Below are 11881 nucleotides of genomic sequence, written 5' to 3'. Positions count from 1 at the left end.
TCATGATTGGTAAGTATAGAGAAAATTAAGAACATTTCCGGTGTAGAGAATGTGGGCCATGATGAGGACTTCTCTGGAAAAGATAGAGGGGTGTGTGTGTGGGGGGAGGACAAAGTGGGGGTGTCGGGGAAGAGATCATATATTCACAGAAGGACAAACTATGCATTTGGTTGGGCTCTCTGGATTAAATGTCTTCGCTTATCTTGGTAGAGAAACTCCAGCTGACCTCTATTCCCTTCGCACCCCAACTCGACTGGGAGTCAGCAAGCGCAGGATTCTCTCAGCAATACATCGGGTCCTGACCCCATAGACGATGGGGTTGAGAGCTGGGGGGATCACCACATAGAGATTGGCCAGGAGGATGTGGACATGTCCCGGGATGGTGTGTCTACCAAAACGGTGGACAAGGAAAGAGAAGAGAGCAGGTACGTAGAAGAGGAAGATGACGCCAGCATGGGCCCCACAAGTGCTAAGGGCTTTGTGGCGAGCCCCCCTGGATGGCAGGTGGAAGACAGCATGGAGGATGAAAGCATAGGAGATGGTAATGAGCACAGCATCCAGGACTGGTGACAGCAGTGTGGTGGCAAGCCCATACCAGATGTTGACTCGAGTGTCTCCACAGGACAACCGAGCCACACCCATATGCTCACAGTAAGTGTGTGGTATTGCTTTCCTCCCACAGTAAGGCAACTGCTGAAGCAAGACTACAGGTGGTGCCATCACACATGTGCCTCGAACTAAGGCAACCATCCCAGCGGCCCCCACCATTCGGGGGGTGAGGAGGGCGCCATAGTGCAGTGGCCGGCAGATAGCCAAATAGCGATCCAATGCCATGGTCAGCAGTACTGAGGACTCAGCCACGAAGGCCACATGGGCAAAGAAGAGTTGAGTCAGACAGGCCCCAAAGGAAATCTCTCCAGAGAAGCCCCATAGCACAGTCAGTGCTTTGGGTACTGTGGCTGTGGACAGGACCAGGTCAGCTGCAGCCAGTAGCCCTAGTAGCTGGTACATGGGGGCCTGTAGGGCTGGGTCAGCTGCCACCAGGGCCAACATCAGGCAATTGCCAACCACTGCCACCAGATACAAAAGGCAGACGGGCACAGAAAGCCAGGCATGTGCCACTTCTAATCCTGGGATGCCCAAAAGGACAAAAGGTCCAGGACCAGAGCTGGGATCCAGAGTGAGGCTTGTGTAATTGAGAAGGTTTAGTGTATGGCCTGGCTCCATTGTCTGCCTTGACGGGGCCTTATCCCTGTAGTGGATGAATCAGGGGACTTGTGAAGAACAGTTCCTTGAGGACCATGGGGAAGGAAAGGTATTATTGAAATTCTTTATCCTTCTGTTTTTTGTTGGAGCTAAGGTCTCAATCACCAAACACAGGCAAAAAAAAAAGAAGTAGGTTGAGGTTTGGAGAAGTATGCTCCACCTTGATCTCAGAGTTCCTCAGGACCGCTCATTGTGTCCCCTCACCATGCAACATTGTAGGAAATGCTTTCCTGTTGTTCAATCTAACCACAATTCCTCCTGTGGAAAATTCTCACCTTCTTCCCTTGCTCTCAAGTAATTTGTGATCCTGTGAATGACTGATCCTTCAGAAATTGTCTCTCTTCTGTAATTCAGCCCTCCACATCCACTTTCCCACTTGATATCTCTGGGTCCCTATTTTTTCTCTGAAAATTCAATTCTCCCCATTCTTACTCCCTTACCTTAATCCCCCGATCCCTTTTTTCTCTTCTGTCTCCCGTCTTCCTCAATGCCCGATCCACTCACCTACCCATCATTCTTAAGGTTCTGTATTGAGAGTGGGCTCTAGCATGCCCTACTATTAGTGTTAGCCTATAATACCTGTTCTCCAGGGTCCTGTTCCTCCCCTGGTGTAGACGTTATGGCCCTTATTCACTTGTATGTCACTTCCACCCATGGAGAATCCCCTTCTGTTCCTTTCTATAGGAAGAGTTTTCTCTCACTCAGCCATAGTAGGCTTGATTGAAGAAGGGTAGGGTTCCTTAGCAGATGAATAGGCTGACTGGGCCTGGCTGAAGCAGAAAGACACAAAGAAAGGCCTCTATAACACATGAATGGATGATTGAAAAAGAGTTAGAGGGTGGGTATAGAAGATCGGACATTGTTCTGAAGTGTGGGAGACAAAGTCTATCCTAGGGATGGGAAGGGGAATATACATATATACATATATGTATATGTGTATATATATAACATCTCTATAAACTAGGGACTCCATTCCTGATTCTCAGAAGATTACATCCTTTACTGACCTGACCTAATGAAGCTGACCTTGTCTCAGGCACTTCTGTCACTGTGATCTGAAACTATCATCTCTAAAACACCTGACCTTCCTGTTCCCTGAGCCAGTTTTACTTCCTAGGTTCAAAGTTTGGGCAAACCTCTGCCATGCTATACCTGAGAATCCTGACTCCCACACAGCTTTTCTTACCTGTCCATATACCCCTGAGACTCAAGGTGTCTTCTTTTTTAGAGCTGGAATTAGGTTCAGGAAGACCTGGTTTGAATCCTTCCTCTGAAACTACTAGATAGGTGACCATGGGGAAGTCACTTTGTCTTCCTGTCTCTGTTTACCCACCTGTAAAATGGGGATAATAATACTTGTAGTAATACCTATTTTAGAGGGTTGTTATGCAAATATAAATTAAAAAAAAACATTTTTAAAACTTTATACATGTCAGTTATAGTTATTATCATTCTAAATAATTATTTACAAGAAAAACAGAGGTCAGTATTCAAAACAAAGGGTAAAAATTAAAGATGGAGAGATTCTAGTTTGACATGTTATAAGGAAAAACTTCCTAGCTTCAAGATCTGTGCAAAAGTTTATGGAACAGGTTGCCTCATATGGTGGTGAGTTCCTCCTCACTAGAGGTCTTCAAGCAGAAGTCACATGACCACTTGTGGAAGCTGCTATGGAAGGAATTCCTATGCAGGTAAGGGAGGAAGAAAAGGAAGGAGTATTTATATGTAGTAACAGCAACAGTTGGTAGTGTTCATGGTCATGATGGTTGCTGTAATAATAAAAATATTAACAACTGCACTTATATAACACTTTTGAGGTTTGCAATGCATTTTGCCAATATTTTGCCCCCATTTCCCAGGTACATGCTATTATTAATTATATTTTAGAGATGAGGAAATTGAGGCACACAGTGCTTATGTGACTTGTTCAGGGTCACACAGCTGGTAAGTGTCTGCAGCTGGATTTGAATCCAGTTTAGGCAGACTCAGCTGCCTAATAATAATAGCTATTTTTTATATAAGGTTTTACATGTTATTTCATTTGAATCTAGTAAAATATTCCTGGCTCCCATTCAAGGGTTCTTTCCTCCCCATGCTTTTCTGAGACACTGGAGTATCCTGCTCCAAATAGTTTATCTATAACCAGGACATTCCTTCTTGCCCACCCCAAAACCAGTCCCTTCTCTTCACTGCTCAAAAAATAAAATTGGCATTGTCCCAGCTGAGCATTTGTAAATCAAGTTCATAAAAAACCTAAATGACACTTTTATTCGACAGAAGAATTATTAGGCTGGAGTCTCTATATGAGTGAACAGTACGATTTGGCAGCCAAAAATATAATGATCTTAGGTCATGTTAACAGAGTCCAGGACCAGGGAAATGATAATTCAGCTGTATTCTACCTACAATGGTTAGAGCTCTTGTGAAGTACTGTACTCAATTCTAGGCACCACAATTAGAAAGGACACTGATAAGCCAGAAAGTGCTTAAGAAACTACCAGGATGATGATCATGCTATGTGAGGAATTAAGTTGGATACATGTACCTGGGGGAATGAAGTTTCAAGGCTGATTATTGAACCTGTAAGAGTGGAGTCATGTGTTAAGTACATGAAGGTCTGTCATACTGAAGAAGGTAGGGGCAGTTAGGTGGTACAGTAGATACAGAGCTAGGCTGGGAGTCAGGAAGATTCATCTCCCTCAATTCAAATCTGGCCTCAACCACCTACTAGATGTGTGATCCTGGGCTACTCATTTAACCCTGTTTGACTTGTTTTCCTCATCTGCTTAATAAGTTGGAAAAGAAAATGGCAAAGCAGTCCAGTATCTCATCCAGGAAAACCTCAAATTGGGTCAGAAAGAGTAGGACACAACTGAACAATGACTGAATGACAAAACAGCGATGCGAAGTCAGCCAAGCTCTGTTAAGTGCCAAAGATCAGAATTAGCAACTAATGGTGAAAGAAACATTTAGGTTTGATGGGAGGGCAAAAGTTCCCTAAGAATTAGAGCCATTTAAAAATGAAATATGCTGCCTCAGTAAAGTTCTGCCTCACTGGAGGTCTTCAAGGAAAATTTGTATGATCACTTTTTGAACATATCATTGAGGGGATTCTTGTTCAGGAATAGATTAGATCAGAGTCCTTTCTAGTCCAAGGGTGCTACAATCCTAAAGATCATCTCTGAGCTCCCCTTCCATTCTGTGATCTGTCCTAATACCCCAGGCTTCCTTTTAGTCCATCACAAAATGACCTGATGTCAGGATCTTAGTTCTCCAAACCTATGTTCCTATTTCATCACTGTGTAAATAACTACCACATGTCCTTTCCTTAAGGGCAGCAGAGAGAAAGGAAACGCTCTCAAAATGCTCCTAGTCATCCCCAAAATAGGCTCATAGGTCATTCCTGGAGTAAAAAGGGAAAGAAACTTTTTTATATCTGAAATCCGCAAGATTAGAACTATATATACTCCCAATGATAATAACTATAACGAAAATTATAGCTGGTATTCATGTGTATGTTAAGGTTTGCAAAATACTTGATATGTATGAGCTCTTTGGCTAAACCTGGTTTCTGTGGTCTGAGGTAGAAGGGAAAAAGGTGGAGTAAGATGAACAGTTCCTCTGATCCAGGTGATTTCTCCTTGAAGGTAGCCCAGGTAGTCACACAGATGCTTTTGAACCCATCATCAGTCCTCATCTCTGATTTGTCATGCCAACACATATCTCCTAGTTATTCACTGCCTAACACTTTCCCCCTCTCAAGGCCTGTAGATGCAGGGCCTCACAATCCCACTCACCCCTGAAGCCCTCCCCCCCCATCTCACCAGTAAGCCAGTGTTGACTCAGAAACTTGAGAGGATTGTTATAAGGAAGAGACCTTGACTGAACCAGGAGACCCAGTTCCCCCAAACTACCACCCTACCCTTCTACCACTCAGTATGACAAGCCTGTAAGTATAGGAACAGAGGGACCCAACCCGCCACAGAGAAGGCACAGTATGTACCAAGGAGGGCGTGGGATAATATTGAAGAACATATTTTCTCCTGGCAGGAGTCCAGGACATTGGGTCCCAGCCCCAGATTCCATTTCATTGCCCTTCCCTAGCCCGATCAGGGGCCCTCATTTTAAGTCCTGGGAGGATGTAGGGCCTCTGGGAAGACCTGAAGGAGAAGGAAGGAATACCCAAATCTCCAGTCCTTTCTTTGCAGTTTTCTTTGTGGGTCCTTCATCTTCTGCCTCCTAAGGATGGACATCTCTGGACATCTCAAAGGCTCTATCCTGAGGTCTCTTCTCTTTTCTCCCTCCACTTTCTCCTTTTTGTTCACTTATCATCTCTACACAGATGAACCCCAACTCCCTATTAACAGCACTAACCTCTTTCCTTGAGCCTTCCTTCATCATTTATTGTCTGATGGTCATTTCTACCTGGACGTCCCGTAGATGTCTCAAACTCAAGAAGACCAAAATGGAGTTCATTGTCTTTCCCATTAATCCTGCCCTTCCTTCAGATTTCCCTATCTCTGTTGAGGGTACTGCCATGCTTCCACCTATTCAGGCTCATAATTCTAAGAATCATCTTTAATTCAATATTCAATCAATTGCCAATTCATGTCAGAGGAACCTCTGCACCACATCCCTGATCCATTCTCTTCTCTCCATTGACAAAACGACCACCCTAATTCAGGTTTTCACTGACTCTTGCATGGAGAAGGGAAGCAAGGCAGCATTTATTAAGTGCCTGCTATATGCTAGGAACAGTGAAAATGTGCTTTATAAATATCTCATTTGAATCTTACATAGCCTAGTTTAATTACCTCCCTGAATACAGTCTCTCCCTTCTCCAATTCTGTCTCTAAACAGCTACTGAACTGATTTTTCCAAGATATATTTCTGGCCTTCCATGCCCATAAGCCTTTGGTAATTCAAAAATACAAGAAGAAAGGTTGGGACCCTCTACAGTCTAGCTTTAACCTACACTTCCAGGATAATGAAGCATTATTCTGGTTCATAAACTATGTGCCATCCAAATTGCCCTGCTTTGCCTGAACTTGATATTCCATTTCCTGCCTCCAGGCATTTGAATAAGGCATCTCCAGGGCCTGAAATATGCTTTCCCCTTATTTCTTCTTCCCAGAATTTTTCTCTTTCCTCAAGACAGTTTAGGTTTCACTTCCCTCATGAAACCCACCTCAACTATCTTCCTGTTCCCTGTTGTTAATAATCTCCTCTTCCTTATTAAACTGTATGTTTACTCTTTATTGAGCATATTGTGCCTTTCCTTCCCAAAAGAAGATGAGCTATTTGGGGGTCCATTTCAGTTTTATCTGTGAATCTCCAGTTACCATCACACATAGCAGGAGTTTAAATGTTTATTGAATTGAATCCTGTGTCTTTATGCTCTTCTCTAAAATGAGATTAGACTAAAGTTCTATTTCTTTTTCTAGATTAAAGTTTTATAATTCCATTTGAAGACCCCTTTTATCTCTGGGCTATTGGCTATGGTTCCCACAAGGGATCCTAGGGATAAAATGTATATGGGGGTGGAGGTGGGGTAAAGATGTCTTTTGCTCAAACCCAGTCTACTGGAGTTCCTTTTGGACCCAGACCTGCCTCCCAGACCTCCTCTCCCCTTGTGTTTTTTTCTTTCATAATTACCCAAAGAGTAGCCTTTCAATGTCCTTTCCCAACATATACCAATCATCACTTCCAGAAGTAGTTATATCTCTCTGAACCTCTTGGGGATAGATGCCTTTATGATGGCAATGTTAAATTTGCTTTGATTGGCCCAAGTTAAACTAGGAGTGAGAGTTGGAGGTTTCTGAGAGACAGATTTAGAATAGATATGATAGAGATAAAACAAAACAAAACAAAAAGCTTCCTAACAATTTCTGCTGTTCAAATGTGAGACAGATTGCTGCCAGAGGTAGTGAGTTTTCCCATTGCTTTAAGTCTCAAAGATTAGATGTCTTTTTGTTGCGCATATTGCAGAGAAAATTTCTGTTGAAGTAAGAGTTAGACAGCATGACACTTACTAATGGGGTGACTCTGGGCATGTTACTTAATCTCTGTAAGTCTCAGTTTCCTCCTCTGTAAAATGAGAACAATAACAGCACTTACCTCACAAGGCTGTTCTATTGGTCAAATGAGATAATAGGCATAAAGATCATTGCAAATATTAACTTACTAAATAAATGTTAGCTATTATTGTTAATTATTATTACCTCCAAGATTCATTCAAGCTCTGTTATTCTAAGTCATATAAGCTTCCAGTTTCCTCCCTCTCCTTTATGCCCCCATGAAAGATCACAGCCTTTTGTAAGGAAATCCAAGTAACTCAGAGAAAACAAACAGTTGTAACAAGCCAGGAGAGTCAGAAACAGCTTTACCACTTCTTGTTAGCCCTGCCCAGGTCTCATCTTCCTGGTCTAATATCTCTATGTAGAAACCCAAGACAGCCACGGTTACTCTGGGTTCCCTGCCTGTCTGACTACACAGTCACCATCCAGGTCTCTAGACCCCTTTGTACTATTCTTAGCTCAGTTCTGTTTTGGTGGAACAATCTAGGATAATAGTTCCATCTAATAGAGAACTAGACTCAGCTTTTCAAATACTAGAAGTCAACATTCTTGCCCCCCCCCCCCAGATAATCTTCTCTCCAGGCTAAACTTCCCCAGTTTCTTTAATTAATCCTCATAAGACCTGGTATCTGGTCTCCTCACCATCCTTGTCACTCTCTCCTGAACTTGCTCAATTTTGTTGATATTCTTCCTAAATGTGAACCCATAACCAAACGAAAATTCTCCACATGGGGTCTGAGGAGGGTAAAAAACAGCAGGACTCTTGTACTGAATGTTGTGTGTTTCTAAAACTACCTCTGATCTTTCACAGCTCCCTGGTTCATTTCTTCTTTTAAGAGAAAGAGACCAGCCAAATATTCCAGCCATTCTTTTATCCTCAAAATCAGCATTTTAACCCAGGCTCTATGACTCTGAATTGAGTATGCTTTTCATTTGTCCAAATGGAGTCTCTTGAACCTAGGCAACTGGGAAAACAACTGAAGGAAATAACCATGGTCAGAGATGACCCTGGGTTCCATTAAGAAATTGGTAAAATTTGTCCCCAAGTAAATTGAAAAGTAATTTAATACTTTGCTGTATGTAAATAAGAGGCATAGTTAGATGTTTGTTTTTCTTTCCCATGTGGAGAAAATAAACAATTAGCTATATCCTTCCCTCTCATCAATCTCAAACCCTTCAGAGAGCAGTCCATGGGTGCCCCAATCTTCCCTAAAGAAGTCTATCTTTGATTTTTCCTTTGTATAAAGATTTCATGAGGAAAGATAATAATGAACATAGGTGCAAACACTAATTTGACTCATGAGTGTCTGAAAAGGGTACACTTACATATCTGAGTAGCTTCATATTATTTGTCTCTTTCTCAGTTTCCTGCTATAATATAAGAAAGTCATCTGAGATCATTCTCTATTAGGTGGTGTGTGTCTCCCTTGTTCATTTGGAAGTTAATTATCCTTGGTTAATTTATCTCTAATCTTGGACTAGGGCCAGTGGATTTGGAAGATCTGGTTTTATGTCTGAATTCTGCTTATTGCCATCTATATATGCAATCTTGGTGAAGTCACTTGATTGTGTTGGGGATCAGTTTTTTCAACTATATTTTGAGGAGATAGGAGGTCTGCAAATGAGAGCCAAAGAGCCATATTCTGACCACAGCCTGCTTTTGTACTGCTCTTAGCTATGGATATCGTCTATATTTTAAAATACTAAAATTTAAAAAACATTCCTAAGTCATGGGTTATCTAAAAGAGAAGGGAAGAAAGGTAATAAGCATTTATATAGTACCTATTATGTGGCAGGCACTGTACTAAGTAGTTTTAAAAAATTAACTTGTTTGATCTTTCCAACCACCCTTCAAGGTAAGTGCTATTATATATCCTCATTATAAAGTTGTGAAAGTTGAGACAATCAGAAGTTAAGTGAATTGCCCAGGATTGCATAGCTAGTAAATGTATGATACCAGATTTGAACTCAAGTTTTCCTGTCTCCAGACTTGGCGCTTTATCCATCATGCCAAAAGCAGCCTGCCTAGATTTGGCACACCAACTGTAATTTGCTAACCTCTGGACTAGATTATTCCATAAATCCCTTAAAATTTGCCATGTTTATTTATCTGAGGGTGGGCTCAAGTTCTCACCTGCAGGCCTGATGCACTGTCCAGAGGCAGTGGGGTAGACTCTCTCCTTCCTCCTTGAAGACCTTCTCCTAACCTCCTGTCTCTCTGTTGAATTATAGGGTTATCATAGATTTCTGTATTTGGCAAACACCAGTTGGGGAGGATAGCCTGAGGGGGAGAATTTATCAGTTACTCTCTTAGGTCCCAGAAGGCTGATGGGGGGATGTGGAGGAAGCCTGAACTAGAGAGTCCATGCTATGGGGCTAAGACTCTGCTTAGTTCAGGTGTGATCACTAATGAGTGATTATCTCAGAGACTAAGCCATCCTCTCCAGGCTCCCTTGTTTAGGATTCTGATGACATGTGTATGGAAAAAACCTAATGTGAACTCTTGGCAGCCTTGGAACCACCAGAGACAGGGACTAGTGGTAGCATTTGGTTGCAAGAGGAGTAGAAACCATTAGGAGGAGGAAAGTGGGGGAGGACAGCAGTCAATCCATGTGGCACAGGTATTCCTCACCTTCTTTAATAAAGAGGGGCTTGAAGAACTGTGTAAATAATAGCAGAAGCTATATTGATTAACAAGTCAGTACCCAATGGATTATAGGTTTCTCACCCAGAAACACTATCATACCATATCACTATCTCTCCCCTAGTAGACTGTAAACAAGAACATAGATTGCCAGCTTTGCATTCACTTTCCCTTCTAGCATAGAGATTCATATAAACTCAGGATATATCTGAGGAAGGAAAGAGGGAAAGAGGAAAGTGACCATATCCCTCCCCTGCTCAACGAGCTCTACTGGTTCCCTATCATCTCCAGGATCAAACCCAGTTCCTTTGTTTGGTGTTTAAAGCCCTCCATAACCAACCACCAACTTACATATTCTTCTTCTTCATATATGCTCTGATCTAGCCATCTTGGCCCTCTCATCCTTCAACACGGAATTAAATCGTCCAATTCAATGACTTCACAGGCGCTCCCCACACCTCTACTGCACTTCCTCCTCTTCTTTACATATAACAGCTTCTGGTTTCCTTCCAAACTGAACTCAAACACCACTTCCTATTTGTTGGGGTCCCCCTCCCCACCCCAACACACCCAGCTGCAATTCCCATCCCTATAGAATTATCTTGTTTTTGTGTGTGTTTTTTTAAATGTATTTTGCACATACCGACACATGTATGTGATTCTGTCAATAGAATGAATGCTCCTTAAGGTGAAGGATTGTTTCATGTTTGTCTTATATCCCCCAAACTAGCTCAGTGTCAATGACTAGTGATTAATGAATACTTTTTGAAGAAAGCTAATGGAGGAGAAGAATGAAGAAAAGAGGAAAAGAAGATGGAAATGTCATTTTCCCTGAAATAGCCAGTGTGCAGTTTCTAAAGGGACTAGCTTAGGCATGCCTAGGTCACCCAATGTGATTGACTCCATGTTCAGCAATGTTATGTTAGTACATAGATTGTACTTCCATCCAACCCCTATTATGCTAGAATATTGAGACAAATCTAAAAAGATAAAATTTAATAATGATAAATTATGTCATATCCTTCAAGTGTTCAAAAATCAACGTTACGTGTCTTAAAATAGGAACAACATAACCACATACCAGATTTTCTGAAAAGGGGATTAAAAAAAGTTAAATTCAAGCACAATATAGCTGATCAATGAGATGTGGAAGCTAAGAAAGCTTTGGTTGCAGGGGTTGCTTATACTCTACTCTGGTCAGACCATAACTGTAGTATTATGCTCAATTCTGGCCATCGAATCTTTAGGGAAGATATTGACAAGATAGAGAACTTCCAGAAGAGGAGCAGCTGGGATGGTGAATGGACTTGTGTTCATATGAAATGAGAATCACTTGAAAGGAACTGTGATCTTTAGGTTGGTGAAGAGAAAGGAGGGGAAAGGCATGATAATGTCTTTAAGTATTTGAAGAAGTACATTGTAGAAGATGTATTCTAGTCTGTTCCATGGAGCAGAACTGTGAGCAAAATAATCACTAGCTTATACAGTACTTACAATTTTCTCATATGCTTTATAAACAGTATCTCATTTGAAATCTGTGAGATAGGTGCGGTTATTGTCTTCATTTTACCTATGAGAAAACAGAGGCTGAGAGGGAGATTGAGTGATATGCCCAGATGAACACATTTAATGAGTATCTGAAGTGGGGTTACAATTCAGGTCTTTTTAGTTCCTAGTCTAGATACTCTAACACCATATCATGCTGTGATAGATAGAAGCTTTATTAAGGTTTACTAAGGATTATGGCTGTATATAAAGAAAAAAATATTTCTTATAATAGCCATCTAAAAGTGAAATTGACTGTCCTTGGAAGTAGTGGGCTTTTCTCCTCTCCTGTCCCTTCCCCTTCTCTCTCTCTCTCTCTCTCTCTCTCTCTCTCTCTCTCTCTCTCTCT

The 11881-nt window shown here is 41.7% G+C and overlaps 1 protein-coding gene and 1 pseudogene across 1 annotated transcript; one reads left to right on the top strand and one right to left on the bottom strand.

Annotated features, from left to right (window-relative positions):
* Positions 1 to 228: 228 nt before the first annotated feature.
* On the bottom strand, positions 229 to 1227 carry LOC138177728 (olfactory receptor 52D1-like). The gene has a single exon (XM_069108938.1). The coding sequence runs from the start codon at positions 1225 to 1227 to the stop codon at positions 229 to 231; it is 999 nt and encodes a 332-aa protein (XP_068965039.1).
* A 1687-nt stretch (positions 1228 to 2914) lies between these two features.
* Positions 2915 to 11881, top strand: part of LOC138177709 (RCC1 and BTB domain-containing protein 1 pseudogene) — a 14346-nt pseudogene continuing 5379 nt past the window's right edge.

Source organism: Petaurus breviceps, unplaced genomic scaffold (genome assembly GCF_028583685.1).
Source record: "Petaurus breviceps papuanus isolate PSGF00001 unplaced genomic scaffold, PetGlider_PUasm1.0 90444, whole genome shotgun sequence".
In the NCBI taxonomy this organism is placed as follows: Eukaryota; Metazoa; Chordata; class Mammalia; order Diprotodontia; family Petauridae; genus Petaurus; species Petaurus breviceps.
The sequence above is the reverse complement of the archived record's forward strand: the minus strand, read 5'-3'. Positions and strand labels throughout refer to the sequence as shown.

Bases quoted from the DNA above. Each gene is read 5' to 3' on its own strand.
- LOC138177728 (XM_069108938.1), bottom strand. From the start codon at position 1,227: ATGGAGCCAGGCCATACACTAAACCTTCTCAATTACACAAGCCTCACT.